Source organism: Ixodes scapularis, unplaced genomic scaffold, assembly GCF_016920785.2.
Source record: "Ixodes scapularis isolate PalLabHiFi unplaced genomic scaffold, ASM1692078v2 PGA_scaffold1__304_contigs__length_218370807, whole genome shotgun sequence".
NCBI lineage: Eukaryota > Metazoa > Arthropoda > Arachnida > Ixodida > Ixodidae > Ixodes > Ixodes scapularis.
This window is the reverse complement of record NW_024609846.1, coordinates 102773532-102795961: the sequence shown is the minus strand read 5'-3', so window position 1 is coordinate 102795961 and position 22430 is coordinate 102773532. Positions and strand designations below refer to the sequence as shown.

At 43.8% G+C, this 22430-nt stretch overlaps 1 protein-coding gene across 1 annotated transcript in view; it reads left to right on the top strand.

Annotated features, from left to right (window-relative positions):
* The window catches only part of LOC8031327 (5'-3' exoribonuclease 1), an 82184-nt gene that overhangs the window by 310 nt on the left and 59444 nt on the right, over positions 1 to 22430 (top strand). The window contains exons 2-12 of the mRNA XM_029974041.4: positions 2029 to 2160; positions 3069 to 3169; positions 4404 to 4501; positions 5434 to 5543; positions 11103 to 11213; positions 11807 to 11892; positions 13183 to 13270; positions 13869 to 14037; positions 18515 to 18582; positions 18665 to 18812; positions 19296 to 19434. Of these exons, the coding sequence (XP_029829901.2) occupies positions 2029 to 2160; positions 3069 to 3169; positions 4404 to 4501; positions 5434 to 5543; positions 11103 to 11213; positions 11807 to 11892; positions 13183 to 13270; positions 13869 to 14037; positions 18515 to 18582; positions 18665 to 18812; positions 19296 to 19434 (1250 nt within the window). The remainder of the gene's footprint in view (positions 1 to 2028; positions 2161 to 3068; positions 3170 to 4403; positions 4502 to 5433; positions 5544 to 11102; positions 11214 to 11806; positions 11893 to 13182; positions 13271 to 13868; positions 14038 to 18514; positions 18583 to 18664; positions 18813 to 19295; positions 19435 to 22430) is intronic.

Here is a 22430-nt window from a genome sequence, read left to right as displayed (position 1 = left end):
GGAACAGATGTCAGTTTGGTTGAATGGCTAAACAAACCCGGTCTTTCTACAAGGACGCAGCAAAGATGTAACGATCGCTTCGAATGCACTTCGGGCTATTTTTGCCGCACGCACAGCACATTCTTGTTTGTTTGTGAAAGCTCAAGCTGTGTTCTTTCCTCGCCCCCCTCACAGCGTGTAACCAACATAACGATGTCTTGTTGATTGTTGTGCTAGTTAATTTTTCTAGTACGTTGCCTTGTGCGTGAAAAGAACCACAACAAAACATTGTTTGTCTACCGATTGCACGATGCGACAGATATGCGCGTGCAGCGCTCATGAGTCATCACCATCCAGATGTCGAGTGTGCAGAGTTCGTTATCATCTTAGCAATGCGTGCAACGACATCAACTTAAGTTTTCGGACCGATCAATTCTGAAACTGATTCACGCTAAATATATAAAAAAAAGCGTAGAGCCGTAACGCAAGTTTTTTTTTTTTTTTTCTCAAAGTTTCGTATTTGAATTTTGAGCATAATACCAAGTTGACAAACATCCTAATCTCGAAGTTACCAGTGCATCATGTCTGACACAATATTCCCATGTTTTCTTAGGGAATTCGGGTAGCCTTTGCCAAATTTCTGCAAACGCTTCCTAAAAACAGTTTTTTTTATATAAATCTGTCAATGTGATTTGAAGAGGGACTTGGAGAACTGTTGAATGACAGCCAATGTTTCAGGGGTCTGGAGGTGCTAAGCCCAAAAATGGAAGAACTATAATTCGGAGGCTTCCTTAAAGGGATGCTGAACCGAAATTTTGATTCCACAAAACGCACGGTAAAAGCGTGCAACGGGATGCTACAAACACCCGAACATCACTCATACAGCGATATCTCGAACGGATGTCCAAATTTTTCAAGAAAAGGAGGCGCATTTGACAGAGATGATGTCGTCATGTTTCTCCGAGAAGGAGAGGGAACGGCCTCGCGTCTTCTCCGCCTCGCGGCCCTGAGGGAGCGAAGCGAAGAGAGGAGGAAACTCGGTATCTTGACGTCACGCGCCTCGTCGGCCTGGTTCAATCTCGACCTCTTTTTCCAAAAATACGGCCATCCATTCGAGATATCGCCTTACGAGTAGTGTTGTAGGATTGTAGCGTCCCGCCTACATTTCCTGCATTGTTTTTTCTGAAATCTAAATTTCGGTTCACCATCCCTTTAAGGGTTCCTTCTCGATCCATCTACAATGCCACAGCAAATTTTCTGTGTTGCCTTGGCGAGGACAGCATAGTTTCCACAGAACTGCAGTCCCTCAGTATGGCACTACTGACAGGAAAAGCGGTGAGAGGGCTCCGCTTTTCCCTCGTTCCACCGAGCAATGCTGACATGAGTCAAAGAGGATGTGGAGAGATCCAGTTTTTTCCCCTTTTTCTTTATTTTTTTTTTTACCTAACTTTTCTCGGAATCATGCTTGCCTTGCCAATGCTGCTAACCAAAGTTGACATGAAGTATAGCGAAACATATGTAGTCATACCTAGACATTTCTCCAGACCCTCAAATGAAGACTAATCTTACCCAATATAAACCTCTGAAGAAATTTGCTTTGTGGAGGTCCCGATTCAAGTGCTTTTCCAACTTCATCGACTTTTTGAGTCATCTTTGTTCATTTTTGAACAAAGTAATCTAGAACGCAGTACCACTGTTCGTCCATATTATTGGCATAGCATATGGATGGTGATCCATTAGTCAATGCAACAGATGCATCAAATGGATTATTGTCTATAGACCTTTCCAGCGGCAGTCTTGAACGAAGCGAGCGGGCAAAAAATGCTGAGTCACTGAGCTGTGGATGCTTGTGCAGCGTCCGATATACTGCACAGCAGATCAACAGCGCATGCTTGGAAGGCGTTCCACAGCTCAGCTGACAAAGGTGGCAGCACGCAGGAGGCGATTTCTGCAAAGGTCTATACAAGACCAAGATCTGCAACCGATAGATTACACGTCTGTGAGGGACCGATAACTCATTGTCCTCCATGCTGTCTTTCTCCTCACCAGATACCAGAGTTTGACAATCTGTACCTTGATATGAATGGCATCATCCATGTTTGTTCGCATCCGAACGACGACGATCCCCACTTTCGCATAAGCGAGGAGAGGATTTTTTTGGACATCTTCAACTACATTGATGTAAGCCCATTTCTTACAGGGTGTCTGAAGAAAAAAAAAATTGTTGTAAAAATGTATGGTGTTTCTTGCGTTTTTTATTTTTTTGCCTCTGTACGTAATGTTGACTGGCCATCATATGTACACTTATGTATGCACAATTCTTTGTTTTTAATTTTTTTAATTTTACCAAATGCAGTAGGTGAAAAGTCTGAATGGATTTTTTATACCGCAATTTGGGGAGCTGTTAGATTCTTCGCAAAAAAATTAAGTTTAGTGCATGAAAAGAGGGAACTTTTATGTGAATAAAAATTGGTGAAATTGATTTATTGGATTGTTATTTCTAGTCCCCATTGGCAAAAACTGGAGAACTGCGAGTTATAAAAAAAGTTTGGTTCAATTCATTGTAGATGGAGCGTTATTGCATTAAAGGGCCCCTGAAAAGAAAAAAAAGTGTTTTTCTAAACAGTCTGGTTGGGACACGTGTTTAAAAAAATAAATTTTAGGCGAAAAAATTTTTTTTAGAGGAATATTGACGGCGAGAGATTTATTTGAAAGTCTGCGCGCAAAGTCCATGACGTCACGGGTCATTTTGGAATGACCATCTCGGTCGTGAAGGCGAAGCTAATCCACCTCTCCTCCACGCACCCGAAATGCCGAGAGAGAAAACAAGTGGAAAGAAGGTGACTACCGACTAAGTTGCGTCTCGAGCCGTCAATATTGCTTTAAAAAAAACTTTTTATCGCGTAAAATAATTTTTTGACGTGTGTCCCAACTAGAGCACTAAAAATTTTTTTTTCTTTTCAAGGTTTTTTAACAATACATATCCTGCACATGTTGACATAGGATAATTAGTATGTTTGATTGAATTTAGTTTTTAAAACATTAAAGCTTGCCATTCTCATAAAAAATGTCCCTTTGCACTTGTTCAGTTTTTGTTCCGGATGATCAAGCCTCGCAAGACGTTCTTCATGGCGGTTGATGGCGTGGCTCCTAGGGCGAAGATGAATCAGCAGCGGGGCAGACGGTTCAGGTAATATTACCCAGGGCTGACTGGCTGACTGCATGATGAAAAGGCTTTGAACCAAGGCCACGGTGTAAGATAATACTCTTCAGGTGAGGACAGCACGCTCTTCGCGACGTGCCCGATAAAGTTTGCTCTTTACTCTCTCTCACTATGGTTTCAAGCGGCACCGGCAGGTGACTCGTCGACCCATGGGCATGTACAAGACGGCTCGTGCCGCCTCATGTACCACACGCACAGAGCTCCAGCGAGGTTGTCGTACGTGCAGAAAAACCACGGTGTACCGGGGTGTCATGGCAACGAGATAATTTTTTTCGCTCTCACACAGTTTCGCCGCTTGGCTGCCGGCGACACTGTCAGCCGCGGGCACATTGGCAGCGGAATGATGCAGCCTTTCGGATGCCCGTCGAACGAACGCTATCTGATTCCTCGCGCCGTGCGTTCAACCCCGCCGTGTCTTCACCTGAAGAGTGTATCTTACACCGTGACCAAGGCCTAAAGCCATGTCTTGGTTGGGGGTAAAAGGGACTTTTATGGCTCATCTTTGGCATATCCTGGTGAAAATTGTTCTTTATGAATTCAGTTTGGTTTAAGCCAATATAGAAATTTATACTTTGTATATAACAGGATCTGTTCAGAAAATTAAGTTATGCATAGGTTAATTCATGATTCAATAGACAGTCTTATTCTTGTTGCTTTTGTGTACCTTCAGAGTATTTTATTTAGACCTTTGTTGGAATATATCGCAGGTTTCCTGACTTCATTGTGTTACATAAGCAATTTTTGCAAGAAGCTGCCTAACGCTGTACAAAATCGGAACGCGATAGGTTAAGAAACTGATTTTTGTGATCGATTTAAAAAGCCTGGCCGCTATTTGGGACACCGGGTAGAAAGTGATCGTTTTATATATACTATGTGTTTTTATAATGTCTTTGCATATAAATCTTTCTTAGCTTTACTGTGAAAGCCCTCAAGATGTAATATTAACCAAAAATGAAGTGAAGTCAAGTTATAACATCAAGATTCTATAACCTCTCTTTAGAGAAAGAAGAGGGGTTGCGCACGTCAAATGAGTCGATTCTGGATGGCATATTCTGTGCAAAAGCAATCAGATTTTGACAATTGATATATTTTTGTGTGTACTATATATTTTTTTTTATTACGTCATAGTGTAACTGAAGTCTAGCATAGTTTGAAAATCATATCTGATGGATGGCCCTGAAGGAGTCTTTTGCTTTTGCAGGTCAGCTAAGGAAGCACTGGCCCTCGAGAAACAGGCACTCAGCCGGGGTGAGGTGCTGCCCACAGAGGCCAGGTTCGACTCCAACTGCATCTCTCCAGGTATGCCCTTACATTTTTTTAAAATGAATTTTTCTACATTATTTGCTTAGGTCGATGACTTTGGCATGTGTTGTGGAGACGGTGGCACTGACCATATCTCTGAAGGTGTATCTCAAGTCTTTCTTTGTACGGCGCTAAAGATTTCTGGTTCATTCTTTGTACCACAGGCTTGAGGCGGCTTCGAGGCAGCCTGACTTACAATGAGGCAGGTTGCTCGAGCTTAGGTTTCTGTCTGTTTTAGAATTTCTTTCGCAACTTTACATGAATTTTGATTCCTCCAAGGTAATCTTTTCGGCTTCACCGACCTGATCTGGGAGAAGCTGGGAATTCCCCACTGGCAACTCCGATAGATTTGGCCGTCCTTCCAAACCACTCGGAACCCTGACACTCGTTTTGTTGGAAGTTCACGTTACTAATTATAACTGCGTGTAAACAAATAGACACTCAACATAAGGGATTGATTTCAGTGGCATATTACTCGCAACATCTAATATAGAGTTTGTTTCGTGATGCTGTGTGTGTAGAGTGTCGTCTCTGGGGAGGAACGCACCTCAGGCATTATTGGTGTGCAGCTGTCTTGTATAAGACCTTGATGTGACCTCTTTGTACAGGAAGCAAAATATTGCTTCCTCTTCATCTTTACTTCGCAGATCTGAAACATATTCTTTGAAGACCATTTTGTCATGTGCTCTATTTTGTTAAACTGTTTGCTTTTGGAAACACAAAGTTTACCCCATGTTTCTATTTTTCCCGCAAAGGGAATGGAGGTCAGCAAAAATAGTGGCCGTTTGCAGAATGCCACTACATCAACCCACAGCCTTAGTCGCTAATAGAAATGTTATATTTTGCCACTGGTGTGAAATTCGCATTAGGTTCCGTGAGCTGCACAGAGGAACTGATGGCTCCTTTATGTGTCGTCATCTGCATTTCAGGCACATCTTTCATGGCCAATCTACAAGAGCAGCTGGAACAGTTTGTAGCCATGAAGATTTCAAGTGACCCCCTCTGGCAAGAAGTCAAGGTCTACTTGTCGGGACATCAGGTCGGCAGAAGTTCTCTTTCCTCCGGCAGAGGAATTTTTAAACCTTTCAATTTCGAGGAACCCTTGCTTGCCTTGACTGATGTGCCGAGGAATCCCTCCCGGTCTTGACGTCGGTACAGTAAAGTGGTTGAGGACTCCACAGAGCTTGCAGACAATAATGGACATACTATACTTGCGGTCAGCTTTCTGTGGCAATGCAGTCAATGCTAGGGGAGAGGGTGCACCAACCGCTGTACATGCACTTTCCTCCTCTCTTCGAATTACCACGGAAAGCTGACCGCGAGTATAGGTAATGTTTAGTGTATAGCAGACCTAAGCCATCGATCGGTGGCTCAGGTCTGTTATAAAAGAGCTTAAACTGGGAAAACACTTTACTTTTGGGCAGGGGCGGTCGAGAAACTTAGAGAGCTTGGAGGACCTGTAGGGGTACCCGGGAGAACCCGTAGGGGTACTCTGGGGAACCCTTGTGTTCCTAGGAACCCAGTTTGAGAAATCATGCGGGCCCTGTGAACATGATTGTTCGGAATTGTGGTTTGCTCATGTTGTCCGGTCGTCATCATCAGCATCGGAAATGGCTCTCCTTGAAAGATGGTAATGGGTTCTCTTTATGCTCGTGCATTATGCTGAAAGTTATTGGAATGGCAGTGTACCCGAGAAAAAGATCAGAAAATATCAGTAGAGAATGGATTTCAGTTTTAGGTGACTGGCATTACAGAAAGTTTTTATGACATCGACAATACATTGAGTGCATCCGGCCAGTGCACTTGATGCACCTTATATAACTAAAAAAAAACAGCTGTTAAATCGTCCCTTTTTTTGTCTGGAGATGAGTGGTTGTGTGCTTTGACTTATGCTGTATTGTCTATATGTGTGTCATATTTGTATAAATCTATAAAAATATACCTTATTTATACCTAAATCTAAAGGAATCTTTTGGAAATAGGGGACACTGTTGAAGGGGTTGTCTTCGAGGCAGGTGCGGCGGGCTCAAAGTGCAAAATCGGCTTGCACATCGAAGGAATAATGATGGAAGAAAGTTTCCACTGAAATCTACATCTTGAAATTTGCCCTCAGAAAGATGACCCAAATGCTCTAAAGCTACTGAGGCAACATAACCAAGAGTGATGTCTTGAAAGTAAAAGAGAGGTTAGGAGGAAGAGACATGGTTGCACAAGCACTGAACCAAGGAAACACACCCATCGTCATGACCAGGCTTACAAACGCCATTCATTTTCATTCTTTTTACAGCGGAGCTGTTAGGGGCTAGTTTCCCCAGTTTGTGTGCCCGTGTACAAACCAATCTCAACACAAAACTCTGGACAGCTACCACCATCAATGAGCGACGGCGGCAACCAGACAACTGGCTTGCCAGTTGTCTGGTTGCTGCCATCGCTCATAGATGGCGGAAACCTTTCCAGCCTTTCCACTCTGGTTTTCACCCGAGTGGAAATGCTGAATTTCTCTAGGCGTCCTAAAAATCGTCCTTGAGGTCGTCCTAGACAGCGTCCTTGAGGTTGTTCTTGAGGTCATCCTAGAGGTCGTCCTAGGCAGGGTCCTCGGGTCGTCCTAGAAGTCCTTGAAATCGTCCTTGAGGTCGTTGTAGATGTCCCTGCGTTGTCCGTGAGGTCGTCCTTGGCGTCAACCTTGAGGTCATCCTAGTCGTCGTCCTTGAGGTCGTCGTCCTCGAGGTCGTCCTGGAAGTCGTCCTTGAGATCGTTTTAGACGTCGTCCTTGAGGTCATCCCACCATAGTACAGCTTTGCTGGTCTTCCTTCTTCACCAGAGTGGAAAGGCTGAAAGTTCTTTTTAAGTGCTGTCTCTTGTGTCTCACTTTTGTCTGGTCTGTCAAGAGACAATTCTCCCTTGTGTTTATGGGAAAAGAGAAAATTAAATACCTTTTGGGAAGGGGGCAAGTCGAGAAACCTGTTCTTTATTTTTTTTTATTTATTGTTTCTAGGCTGGGATGTGAGGATATAGCGTGATTTTGAAACTTGAAGATGCAGTCATGTCTCAATAGTATGGACCCCGTTAATATGGACACATTGTCTACATCTACATCTCTAGTTGACAAAATATTTGGCGACCAATCTTTCGTTGTGCAATTTTGCCCCGATAATATGGAAACCTGCAGTCCAGACTATGGACAGCTATTTTGGGAACGAATTCGGTAAGTACAGGCATTTTCATCCAGTTATTATGGATGCCAGTGCCCCAGTTTAAAGAAAAAAGGCCCAGAAGCATCTCGAGATATCTGTAAAACCAAAAGGGCACAGTGTGCACCCGGACTTTTGTTGCAGGTCTTGCGATAAGGGCTGTGCGCCAAAAGACGTTTTTGTTTTTTCTTTTACGTAAGATGGGTCATTACCGTTTGCATTCTACCGTTGCTTGAAATCGTGTATGACCTACAGACGCGAACAACGAAGAATGAACCCTAAAGCAACTAGATCACCTCACTGTAGACGTCCCTGTTTTGGCAATGGGAGAGAAGCTATGGACCCACGAGGTTAATTTCTCCTACACTGCATTTCACCGTAACTTGGCAAACGGCAAAGGCTACGGTTCAAGCCAACCAATCGACATGTTGGAGGAGACATGTGACTCACTAGGTGCACACCGTGCTGTCGAAGACATGGGCGGGAAAGAGATGGATGCCGTTTTTGTACAAGTTTTGACTGAAAGGCTAAATTTCTGGCTGAACAGAGCGACGCTGCTCTGGTCACGTGAAAGGCAGATGAGACGATGTCAGGCGAGAAGCGGAGGTGGTCGGAGGCCATAGCATGTGTGCGTTTTGACCCCGATTCACTATTATGAACGACTCGCACTATAGACTGTTTTCCGGGTGAACGAAGGCGTTTATATTGGTGGGACATGACTGTATTGCTCTCTTGTATAGTAGCAGCCTTGATGTGACAAAAAACTCAACCTCGTTATATTTAGATTTGACTGTAAATAAAGAAATTATAAAAATTTCTAATACTGGTTGTTAACGCTTTGGGGGTTGTCCTAGATTCGACGGTGCCTTCGATTTTGGGCAGATATAATAATTTACGCATATGCAGCCTCGCTCTTCAAGAAGGACTCTCCTTGAGTAGCCATATGGCTACTCAAGGAGAGTCCTTGAGTCCTACCGTGCAGATATAATTTCCCAAGGGACATCTTGGGAAATTATATCCGCACGGTAGGCATGTCTACATTTTCTTTGTAGCCAACTCTTTCAAACAGACTCGTATTTGCACAACTTTTGCTCATCTTCTCTTTCTCAAGATGTCAGCATCAGAGGTCGGCATTTTAGGTCGCCCTCACTCACCCTCACCCTCACAGCCACACTCACCTTAGCCCCTCACTCACCCTCACAGCTACACTCACCTTCAGCCCCTCACTCACCCTCACCCTCACAGTCACACTCACCTTCAGCCCTTCACTCACCCTCACTGAACCTCACGGCCCTCACGCACTCACCGCCCTCACTGCCCTCACTGCCCTCACTCCCCTCACGCCCCTCACGCCCCTCACTCACTCATGGCCCTCACGCCACTCACCGCCCTCACCGCCCTCACGGCCCTCACGCACTCATAGCCCTCACGCCACTCACCGCCCTCACCGCCCTCACGGCCCTCACGCCACTCACCGCCTTCACGGCACTCACCGCCCTCACGCCACTCACCGCCCTCACACCACTCACCGCCCTCACGCGCCTCACCGCCCTCGCGGCCCTCACACCCCTCACGCACTGATGGCCCTCACGCCACTCAGGCCAGCTTCAGATGGGGCAATTTCACCCAGAAACTTTACGTCACAACACCAGCAACACGGGCCGCCCGCGATCACACGCAGCAACCAATTGCTGCAATTTGCCATCGTCATCATAAAATTTTATTTTTCTTGCACTATTTAGACACAATTACGCGTTATAAACGTGTTTTTATGCATTTAAATCTCGTTAAGAATACTAATGCACTTTTCTTAAACAGTTTATTTCCAAAAAAACGATTGATTTCAAACCAGAACCAAGTCTTTCGGTGTCATCATCACCGGCACGAGGTATCACGTGAAAATTTTGCGTCCCTGATTGGATGCAGCCGCTTCAAACGCATTAGAATTGCTCCTAGTTGCTTGCTTATTTCGAGCCGGACCCGATCTCAGCAATCGTGTCAATCTAGGGAAAGCTAGAGAATAACCCGCCATTAACACCAAAATTGCTGAGAAAGATGCTCGATCTGAAGGGGGCCTCACGCACTCATGGCCCTCATACCCCTCACCGCCCTCATGGCCCTCACCGCCCTCACCGCCCTCACCGCCCTCAGAGCCCTCACCGCCCTCACCGCCCTCACAGCCCTCACGGCCCTCACTCACCCTCACACTCATGAATTTTCCTGGTTCAGAAACTCACTCACCCTCACCTGACCTGTGAAGATAAGGGTGAGTGAGGGTGAGTGAGGGCCCTCATGAGTGAGGTTTGCCGAGGTATGGTCAGCATAGCCTCCACATTGACCGCCAATATTTTTGCTCAAAGCGCCGATCCCTATGACCTGCTTTGCTAAGGGGGTCACGTGACCTAAGGGGGTCACGTGATCTCGGGGGGTCACGTGACCTTGCGGTTACGCCGACGCCGACGCCGCTCAAGCCGGAAACGGGTCCCTAAGAGCTGCGCTCTAAAATGTTTCTGCAAAAAAATTTGATTTTGAGAAATGACATATTTATATCCACCAACATCCATACTCCGTCTCACCTTATGTTGTACCGCAGCAAAAGCTAGAAGTGCGAGCTCGTAGCATTGGCAGCTGCCGTTGGTGCACGCGAGCTTGTGCTGCCGAGATGTGCCCCAGAGCAAGTAGCTCACGCTTGTAGCCTTTCCTGCGGTACGTCATAGGGTGAAACAGAGTATAGAGAGTATTCCTGGAAAGTTTAATTAGTTTAAACTGCATAGTTAATTGTTTATAAATTATTTTCTGTCTGCCGAAGCAAAAAAAAAAAAAAAAAAGGTAGGGTATGGAGCACTTTGAACACATTTCTCTCCGATCCACTTTTTGGTATAAATTCCATTTTAGTCAATCTATCATCTGATAATGGCAATACAGGGAAGGCTCATTCTTCACTTTTCCTGACTGAAATTTAATAAGGAATGTGGCTAGGGAATGTTTTTGCCACTTTACGGATGCCTTTCATAAAAAATGTTGACATTTTGTCCGACACAGAAGACCAAAAAGTTTAACAATTTTGCAGATGAGAAAATTTATGGAAATAAATGACTCTTCATGGAAAACTTTTCATAGCATCCTGCTACATATCTAGCGAATAAAAATCTTGAATATTGTGATGGTTTTCCCGATGATAGATTTAACTAAACATTGCAGGCGTGTTGCTGATAGTAGCTGCTCTAATTTCCTTCCCATTTAATTGACAGACCTGAAATTTTGTTATGCACCATCTGGCCTGTAAATTTAATTACCATCTACCCTGTAAATTTAATTAATTTTAAGCCAAGGGATCAAAAGTTGACCCTCCCGGGGGTGTGTCCCCTTAAAAAAAGGTGTCAACGTTTACCGTCCCTCTTTCCCAGACTCCCGGGGAAGGCGAGCACAAGATCATGGACTTCATCCGTACGGAGCGGTCCAAGCCAGGCTACGACCCCAACACGAGGCACTGCCTCTACGGGCTGGATGCCGATCTGGTGAGTTCCTTCGTCCGTCCCCCAGCCTCTCGCTGCTAAGCTGTAGTTGCTGACAGCATGAGAAGCACAGGGCGTGGCCTGTTATGTTTCGTTCTTTGGCCTCCTGTCGGCTAGTGCTGCAGTTGGCTAGTGCTGCGAAGCAATGAAAAGATGCTCGGGGTTTGCCTTTCTTAAATTAAGCTGTCAGTGGCTGTGGCGGTGCTTTTTGTGCCACAAGTTTTTGTCAGCTTCGTGTGCCATTTCACAGTTGAAGGGACACTAAAGCCAATTTTCTGTTTGCAGTTAGCGATCTGCGCCGCATAGCACTCATACCGTGGGCAAGTCTGGACGGGTTTAGTTAATAAAGAGGAACCTTTAGTTTACATAAAGATTAGTTAAAGCACTCAAAGTAATTAGCCTTCCAGTTACGACACCAGATAAAAACGGGGGAATGCGAAATTTTGCGGGGTCTATGCTTCACTTCCCTGAGAGAACAGTGTCGGCCTGCGTTGTTAGCCCTAAAAGCGTTTTTTTTTTTTTTTCTCCTAATAAATCGATTTACACGAAGTCTTTTAACCTGTGACGTGTAAATTTATTTTGCTCTTTCCTTCCAGATAATGCTGGGCACATGCTCCCATGAACCCCACTTCGCTCTCCTTCGAGAGGAAATTGTTTACGGCAAGAAGCAAAACCAGAAAAGGTATTCCGGGGTGCATCTGTCCACATTGCACGATTTTCTTAGGTGCTGCTCTTGGTTACTGCCCTTTAAGTGAATGTCAAATTAGGTTGTATGTTTCCTGCTCAGTGGAGCTTGCAGTGATGGAAGTGCTGCGATATTTGTGCCATTCTGCACCACAAAACGAAATTCTGCCACATCTTATGCCAAAATGCCATTTTTGCTAAGAATTGCGCCACACCTGCGCCTAGATGGAAGTCACGGGACTCCTCTTAATTAATTTAGCCAACGAAAGAATACGTAAAGAAGGAGGACGAATGCCATCAGGTCGTGTATGACATACAGTAGGTGCGTGCCGTGCTGTAGGTTATGCCGCTGCTTGATTGGTCCCACTGGCTCGTAGTATAGGCTGCGCTTTGAATTAAAATGAAACAAACTATAGAAATGGCTCGTCAACCACGGTGACCTTGTTGTAGACTGAATTGTAGCCGATGTTGGTATCTAAAAGTTGCGATGCTACTGCGATAATATAGAGATGGGGTATTTTACTCCATATGATATCACTTGATGTTCATGTCTGTCGCATGCCTCCATGCCGTGGCTATAGTCGCAGTGCACGGTGGCACTCGCACTGTTCGCTTCAACCATCACCGCCTCGCACCAGTGTGCGCTTGCGTCGGTTGGATCTTAAATTATGCTGACTATGATCTTTGGTCTTGACTGTAAGTCATCCTCTAATTTAGAAAAAGGTTGTGCCGAGAAAGGGGGAAAATAAATGAACAAACAACCGCACGTTTGTATTTTAAGAAATACATCAGTCAAGGGCAGCGAAGTTTGACTGAACTTTTTTTCCAATGCTGTTACAACTGTAGGTTTTTGTAGTACATATTTGTGGGTGGTTGATTTTGCAGCTTATGATATTTAAATATTGAGCTTTATAGCTTCATAAAACCTGGGGAGACATACTATTAGTATTGGCAGATACACTTTAGCGGATATGCCATTTTTTGCTGGCACTTTACGGGAATTATTTTAGCAGGCTAAATAAACTGCGGAGTGTAGAAGGGGGAAATAGAGAGAGCCTTTGTCAACTGGAGTGTTGAGCCATGCATTGTTTTTAAACAATTTTTTTGATACCTATCGTAAATGGAACCTGCTCAGACCTGGCCAAATGCTGCTTTCTTTACTGAGTTTGTGACAGTTTATGTCAAGTCAGGAGTGTGAAAGTAAAAAAAAAAAGTTATTTTTGCTTTCACGAAGGCTTTTAGTTCTGGATATATCTTTTGTAGAGACACATTCATTGCTGCATTTCAGGTTAAACGTCCCTGAAGAAATCACTTTTCATCTCCTTCATCTGTCACTTCTACGAGAGTACCTGTCCTACGAATTCCAGGCAGTCAAGGTAGGGTAAAGCTCTGCATCTGTGCTTAATTTGAAAGTAAAATAGAAGAAAAAAAAAATAAAAGCACATAAATACTGAAACACTCTCAGCCAGTAAACAAGCGTTGAAAGGGTAGGATTGATTGGTTTCTGTGTGACCCATTTTGTGTTGCAATACAATTTCCCTAAAAGTCTGGAAACAAAAAAATTTTCATATTCCCTAAGAGTCAAAACACAAAAGCAGAAAAAATAATTTTAGAATGTTTTTCTTGTTTCTATGGTTCTTTACTTTGGGGTGGCTCATAACAGCTTTCCTTCTGATGGCAATTAATTGGTAATTCTAAAAGCTGTATTCAATAACGCTACTCGTGGTTTTATTGCAGAAGAGGCATTTAGTCCACCTCAATCGCATCGATCATGAGCACCCATGTCCTGTTTTGATGGTCTCTGAATGTGAGTGTTGGGTCAGCGTTCGGCTGGGAGTTGTGTTCGATCAAGGAGGGCACAAGTTGCAGCCAAATGCTGGCACAGCAGTTGTGTGTGACACTCTTCAGTAACAGAGGCGTGCTAGCCTGAACCGCTTACACGATAAATCAGTTAGTTTGTGTTGCCTGTTCCAGGACTCCCTGCCCTTTGAGTTTAGCCTGGAGAGCCTGGTGGATGACTGGGTGCTCATGTGCTTCCTGGTGGGCAACGACTTCCTGCCCCACTTGCCCAACCTTCACATCGCCCACAATGCGCTGCCCATCCTGTACCAGGCCTACATCGAGGTGCTGCCCACACTGGGTGGTGAGCGCGTGACACATGCTTCGTCTCTTTGTGAAAAAAAAAAAGAAGTTTGCTGAAGAGAGATTATATTACTCTATCGTGGTTTTGTTCTGACTGGTAGAGTTGTTGCTTACTTGTGAAGTATTGCAGCTTTTAGGCTTGCTTCTCTGGCTCTTTTATGTATTTGTAAAGGAGAAAAAAAAAAAACATAAAAGCGTCACTTATATTGTGATGTCGGACAACCTCAGGAGAAGTGTGAAATGCAAAATCTGCAAATCATTAGACCATTAAGGGGAGACCCTGGTTTTGAACATTTTTTTGTAATTTCTGATCTAATTTATATTAAATTTTCACATCTGCTATAAGTTCTTGTGCCAAGCACAAACATGAGCCCAATTTTTCCTGTCTAAATAGTTTTTAAGAAAACCTGACCTTTGTCACAAATGTTTCTGCCCAGTCTTTTTAAACTATCACCATCAGAAAATATGAGCATGTTCTACGAACAGTGGAGAGTGCAACAAACCAATTGCTATAATTTTAGCTTCATTCTATAAAAAGTTTTCACAAATTAAATTTTTTTTGCTGATAGTTAGAAATGAGTCATTGAAGTCTTTGCTAATTAGAAAATTGTCTAGTTAACACTTTCCAGAAATAGTAGTCTTGTTGCATTCCTTGATTTATGAGTTACTAAACCCTGAAAAAAGTATTCAGATCCAAGTTCTACATACAGAGATACCATAGACAAAACTGTGTTGTGACAAAAAAATTAATTCTGAGAAAATAGGAAAAGCTGATCAAAACATGCTTACAAACAGGCTGGAAATGAAACTTTAAATTGATGTAATGTAGAAATGTATGCTTCCTCAGTGTAGAACTTGCATAAATGTTGTCTGTGACTTATAACAAAAAGATGTTCTCAAAAATAACTTTATATCTTTTTTATATATTTTTGTTTCACGACAAGGGTCACCCCTTAAAACTGTTAGAGTTTTATGGTATTTGAGTCGTTACAAATAGTCTCGGTATAAAATATCAACAGTCTGATTTTTTTTTATTAATGCGAAAGCACTAACTGGTTCCTGGAGCGGAGCCGGTGGCGTCTGTAACTGCAAAAAAAAACTCATTGGCGGCCGCTTCACAAGAGTTCACACTCGGCTGCCGCTCTCGTGTCGGGCGTTACCGGAAAGTGGGGGGTGGGGGAGAGAGGAGGAGGAGGAGAAAGAGAGCTGTGGCCGCTTCTCGGCAGTTGCAAAACATAGCTGTCCACGCCAGTGCACCGCAGACGAACTAAGGGAGCGGAATAATGACATTCATGCTTTTGCATTCACAACTCATAAGAAGTGCTTAGGTGTTCTCGGAATTTTTTTAATTTGGGAGGTCTGTAAGATGGCAGACAGCAGATGTTGACCTCTTGCCGTCTCTACAGTTTGTGCAGTCACCACAATCGACATCCGTTTTAATTTTTAGATCTGGTTTAATTGATTGCATGATTGCGATGCGTAGGAAGTGGCTCCAAGTGGAACAATTTGTGCATGTAGGGTAGCCTGATGTATAATTTGTAAACCCCCTTTTGCAACTATTTCTACGTAACGACATGCATGTTGTCCACAGAAATTTGTTTCTTCTGATGGGAGTTGTTCCAGAATAATCCAAGTGGAAATACTGTTTCAGATTAAATTAAGCGGGGAAGCTGGCTAGAGATTTAACTTCATAACTACTCAAGTGATGGGAATGAAATTTGCAGGAGATATACAACATCAGAAGTATGTGTATTGTGCAAACTTTCAGCTCTCTAGGACAATAAACCTTATGCGAAATTGCTTGGTAGTCTATTAGCACTGAGAGTTTCACCATTTTAATGTTGGCAAGCGTCCTCGGTACCGAAGCACGATGGAGGCATCGGAGACAACTGTACGGGCAGTGTGTGATGGCCATGGAATGTGGACGAACAGTTTAAACAACCTACCACAACTGCCTGACGAAACTTTCAGAGGCCTGCGCATGCTGCCGCGCCATCGCACATTGCCCGTACAGTTGCACATTGCCGTGCCATTGTACACTGCCCTTACGGTTGTCTCCGATACCTCCACTGGGCTTTGGTACAGGCGACGCTCGCCAACATCAAAATGGCGACGCTCTCGGTGTTATCTGACCACCAAGCAATTTTGCATAAGGTCCGTTTTACATACCTGTATAAGAAGATGTTCATTCTTTGTTAAGAAATTTATGATATGCAAATGAAGCTATTAAGCACTATTTTAACTGCTTGAATATAAAATGGGGTATGTGAGACTTAGGGTACCTAATTTTTTTGACACAAATGTAAATATTTCAGGAAGAGTTATTACCTCAAAATATGAGATGCATATCTGTCCTATGTCAATTTTTGAAAATCAGTGAGGACTTCAACTTAAAACAAAACAAAGTAGATAGCCTGATTTTCCGGTAATTTTCAGTTGAGAAACATCTTGATTGTGGTTTCAGAATACTTATACTTTAAACCAAAGATTCCTTCGTTTGAAATTTGCAGCAAAAACTCGAACTGAGAAAAAGGCATTCAAACATGAACTCCTTTACCTTGTTACTGCCTCATAATGTGTTGAAAATATTTCATATCAACGTAACTATTTGGTGTCTGGTTGTCAAATTTAGTGTAAGGGTGTATAATTAGTCTCTAAAACCGAAATCCTCAAATCTGAGAAACTATTTTTTTTTTTAATATGAAATTTAGTCTGTTTTTTTTTAGGGAGAAAAAAACAATTTCTGCAAAAAATGTTGGTTTTGAAAAATTCCATATTTAAATCCACCAATATCTAGAGACTATTCCCAGAAAGTTTCATTAGATTACACTGGACAGTTAATTTTTTGTAAATTATTTTCGGTCTACCTATGCTAAAGAAAAGGTTGGAACACTTTGAACACATTTTTCCCTGTTCCACTTTTTGGCATAAATTTCACTTTAATAAAACTGTCGTTTCAGTAGGAAATTATCGAGAGACTTAATATTGCAGCATATATGTCAACATTTTATGGAGCTGGTTACTATGAGCTTAGATTTTGCATTTTCATGTTTCTTTATTATGAAAAATCTTAATTTGCAAAACCTGTTAAATAAAAAAAATAAAAAAAAAAAAAACTCGGAAATAATATTTTTTTTTAATAGCATATTTTCTGAAATTTTTTTTTATAGTAACCGGCAACAGGTATTTAAGTATGCATTCCACCAAAAAAATATGTGGTTATCAACACCATTTCTTAGCGATAGATTCATTGAGCAGATTCCATTCAAAGCTATGCTTTACTTCGTTCCGGGGGTATAGTACCTCATAAAATGGGTTCACAGGGATGAAACTTTGCATGCCCTCCTTCTATAGGGCTACAAACACGACCTGCAAATATCACGGCGATTCAAAAAGGCTCGAGGTACACCTAAGTACTTCTTATGAGTTGTGAATGAGAAAGCATGTACATCATTCTTCCGCTCCCTTATTTTGTCTGCAGCGTACTTCCGTCGATGGTCGAGCGCGCACGCTGTTCTCGGCGCGCTGATCTTGGGTGGGGAGCGGTGGAGCCACTGCCTCATGGGCACGCAGTGCCATTGGGTGGCGGTCGTTGAAACTGACGCACAGCGGCCAATGGGAGCCTCGTCGACGCGCGCCTGCCAATGAGATTGGGGCCAAAATCCATCAGCTTTACTCTGCTCCTTTGGGATTGGGGAAACTAGGTGCCGTTTGGCTATGCTTTTCGCGTGGTTTCATAGCTGGTAGCTGGCTTCACTTGGAGAAAGGATTTAAGGTGCCGTTTGGTGCGGCTTCAAAGCTGATGACGTCGGCTTGCTCCATGGGACTGTTAATGCTTTTGCATGAAAAGTGGACATTCCCATTTAATGTCCCCCCTCAAGGCATGCAGCAGTCAGCACAGCATGCCTCGCCATTTTCAATCAGCAATCCATTTTGTAACCCCAATCCGGCAAAAAAAAAAAAAAAATTCCAGCCTTGTTTACTAAAAAAAAAATATGTTTTTTTACTCCCTCTGAGGAGTTTGATAACAAAAATAGTTTGTGTGATAAATCCATAATAAAGGCATGTATGGTCAAAATTAATTTTTGAGCAAAACTGGATGAAGCAAAAAATAAATTTACTGATTATCAAAGCTTGATGTAATTGACAGTCAGCAGCTATAACAACTTCCAAATCATGCTTTTATTATAGTATCTATCGAGGGTTTGTTATGTGCAACCTAATAAAGGGAGGAATTCGAGATTGAACTGATGAATATATTGTCGGACAGCAGTTGAGCTCCAATTTCCATTTGCTGAAGGTGACTTCGCATCTTTTGGCTTTCAACGAGGCTTGTTGGGCTCAGGGAATTTGAAAGTGTGAATGAAGACAAACAATTATTCCCCTCGTGTTCGTCTCTGTTTGCGCTTACAAGTTTCCCGAGCTCTTGGCTCTCGATTGCAGCCTTTCATGTTTTTATCATTGGGCCGTGCTTGCAGGTTACATTAACGAGCAAGGAACCCTGAACTTGGAGAGGTTTGAGAAGTTCCTAAAGAGGTTGTCTCAGGTGAGCCTGTATCTGTGTGCAGTATAAAACGACCCTCTGCCCAAAAGCTCGTTCCCGACTGAGCGAAGCGTGTCGGTTTCAGTTTGACTACGAGAAGTTCACGGACGTCCAGGCGGACCAAAAGTTCCTCGAGTCAAAGAGAACCGCGGCCACCGCTCCAAACGGAGTTGTCAGCCAAGACAGCCAGGACAAGGCAGCTCGGGATAAAGAGAGAGATCCCGACGAGCAACGTGAGTCGTCAAGCGATATCTTGAACATGGCCGCGCTGCCCGAGTCTATTAGTGTCGCCCTCCAGCTTCCTGTTCAATGTCCACCTTCTCAACACATTAGCAGCCTCACCTGTCTTTGCAGGTTTTTTTTTGCCAACAATGTCTTGCCTCTTTTAAAGCGACAGCTTTATGTGGGAACCCTTCATAGACCTTGCTTTCTCGTGTTGGTGTTGATTGCACCGTAGCAAGATCACGGGAGAGGGTGTGGGCGACGGGCGAAGCCGTTGATTTGATGTCGCAGTGTCACGTAATGCGTGACACGTCGCTCGAGGTCGCAGCATTACACGGCGGGAAGTCGCAATATCCCCTGCTAAATTTAGCAGGGAAACATCTCCGCCAGGTTCCGACAAAAGGTGCTGCTCGTTGGAGACCGCATCAATTGTTATAGCACTTTCGTTTCATTTGACGGTACGTCTAAGCCAGGCAAAGTTCTTCTTTCGCCAGGGCTGCTGGAGAAATTCTCGCACCTGGACATTCCTGACTATGAGAGCGACGAGGAGTCCGAGGGCACCCTGGAAATGGAGTTCCGGCAGCACAAGAGGGACTACTACACCACGAAGCTCGAGTACAAAGACGTCAACAAGTGAGTCTGGCGGACGTCCGGAACGACTGTTTTGGCTGCATCTCGCACTTGCTGTGGGCAAGGGTCTCGCGGGCCTTTTGAACTCTAATGTACGTCCTGTGAGGGTTGCCAAAGGGCAGTGACTATTTTGACGTCCACCGTCAAAATACCTAAAAAAATTTTCGGCGTCTGTGACATCACTTCCATAAAACGTCAAAATAGCAGCTTTATTATCTCGACGCGCCCCGTCAATGAAGTTAATGCAGCCGTCACAGTTGTAGTCGTTTTGTGGTTTCGCTCTGTTTAGTTTCTGATGGTGTTGTCAGTGTTGTGTTGACGTGCTGGCAGAGTCATGTGTTGCGTGCCTGAGAAGTTTCGGCCCTAGTTGCCAGGGGAAATGTCTCATTCAGCGTGTGTGTGGGACTGACTGGACTGTTGGTCCTTTCGGATGTGACACGCCCGGTGGCGATGTCCTGAGCTCGCACGTCATTTCGGCCCACGTCCCACTTAAAATTTTGAATTTACAACGAAGGCTTTCTGGATATCCCTCTGTCTTGCGTGCACGTAACAAATGTAAGTGTGTAGACTAAGGTAACACTGAGAAATTTGGTGCTTTTTTTTTGGCTCTATATCGTACGAAAACGTCTTCGTATGGTTGCAGTCTCACCTTGCATCTGGCTCTCGCCCTGTTTCTAACCGTGTTTCACAAGTTCGTCGTTTATTTTAGATTTTCTTTTTGGTTTGTGCATAACGAGCGGATTAATTATGAAACAATCTGGATGTTAAATAAAAATTGCGAATGCAAACATTGCCCCCTTGATGTATCTTGACCGTTGCGAAGGAACAAATGTTCTGATTTGGTTGTACGAGGTACACACATTTTTCAATCAACTGTAAATTTTATGACACGACATTGGTCTATTTTGAACACTTGAAATATATTGTGAAAAGCAGCGGTGCCACGTTCTGTAATGCTAGGCACAACCAAGCAATTGTTACATGTGGCCTGATAGCTGATGTTATATCTTGAGAAGTTTATTTGAATTCACCATCACATAAAAGGTCATAAAAACTGCAGTCGACTGCCCATTTCTTTTCGGAAAATATGTTTTGAACTGCGCTGCCGCATGCAAGCGAGATATTTGTTTGATCGCCCTTTCAATCACTTTCCTGTCCGAACTCCGAACCTCCAAAGTTCTAAATTTGATATGTTGAAATAAGGAGAAACATATTTTGACGGGGGATGTCAAAATGATTTTGAAAATATTTTCACGTTTTCAGGAAGGGGCGTTACGGGTGTCAAGATAATATTTAAGATTATTTTGAGCGTCGAAATAGTCACTACCTTACCAAAGAGTTACATGGGGACAAGGCCAGGCCCCAAAGACCCAACACCCTTTCGTAACTCACAACAAATAGAAACCGTAACGCAATACTGAACGACGATGCCAACTCAACGCCATTCGTTGGAAAAGGGGGGGCTCTCGAACTCCGTGTGACCGAGCGGGCGTCGGGTCGTGGGCCATCAACCAGAGAGCTGCCAAAGCCCCGCGTAGTGGTCAGAGGACAATGTTAGGTGTGGCTTAGCCCATCTACAGGTTTTCCCGCTCACTTTAATCCAAGCGACGACCAATTTAATCCCGGGGTCACTCAATTTAGTCCAAGCGCCATACAATTTAATCCAAGCGCCAAACAATTAAATCCCGGGGTCAGTCAGTTTAATCCACAATATATATATGCACTTATTATGTTCAGTGGTCGTGTTTTCCTTACACATTTGGTTACTTAGAATAATTGTTTATACAATTTGAATTTTTGGGGGAGCAATTGATAATTTGTTCACTAATGTGATTACTTTGAGTTACTGGTGCCACTATTGACGAGGCTTAATTGATATGTTGGTTACTCTTTTTACAGCGCAGCTCTTAGGCACCCGTTTCCGGCTTAAGCGGCGTTGGCGTCGCCGACGCCGTCGGCGTAACCCCGCGGTGCATGATGGGCAAATTCCCCCGCTAAATTTAGGGGGAAATTTCCCCCCTAATCTAGCAGAAAATTTTCCCTGCTAAATCTAGCGGAACATTTTTACTGCTAAATCTAGAGGAACATTTTCCCGCTAAATTTAGAGGAAAATTTTCCCCGCTAAATCTAGCGGAAAATTTTCCCCGCTATAATTAATGGAAAATTTTCGCCGCAAAGTCTAGCGGAAGAGCTTCCCCGCTAAATCTAGCAGAAAATTTTTCCGCTATATCTAGCGGAATGTTTTCCCTGCTAAATCTAGCAGAACATTTGTCCCGCTGAATCTAGCGGAAAATCCTCCCAGCTAGATTTAGCGGAAAATTTGCCCCGCTAAGCTTAGCGGAAATTTTTCCCCGCTATATCTACCGTAAAATTTTCCCCGCTAAATTTAGCGGAAAAATTTCATGCTAGATTTATCGGAGAAAATTTGTAGTGCCAAAGCGCGACACTTATTGTGGTGGCTCACGCAACGTCTGGAGCTAATAGGGTATTTTCGTAGATCGTTTCTGCTGTCCCGCAATGCTCTCCGCAACCAGCTACGCTAGCCGGAACTCTACAGTCAAGGCCATCGGCGCGCCGGCGCAGTAGCGGCGTCTCCGTTGTGGAGGGCTTAGCGGAGGGGGAAACGCGGCCTACGAAAACTCCCTATTGACGTTTTAAGCGTGCGGCACGAGCAGCACCGATGGGACCGGGCTCCGGGCTCGAACAGAACAGCAGGAGACTGGCAGCGTTCGACGGTGCAGCAGGGCGGCCTCAGCGGAGCCCCCTTTTAATGATCTTTTTCAGTTTTATTGCGGTTATAAAGATCAGTTTGTTAATTTGCATCGACGGACGTCTTTCCTGAACCCCACAATTTTTCCGCTAAATTTAGCGGGGAAAATATTCCTCTAGATTTAGTGGGGAAAATTTTAAAGTATATTTAGTGGGGAAAATTTTCCGCTAAATTTAGCGGGGAGAATTTTCCGCTTGATTTAGCGGGGAAAGTTTTCCGCTAAACTTAG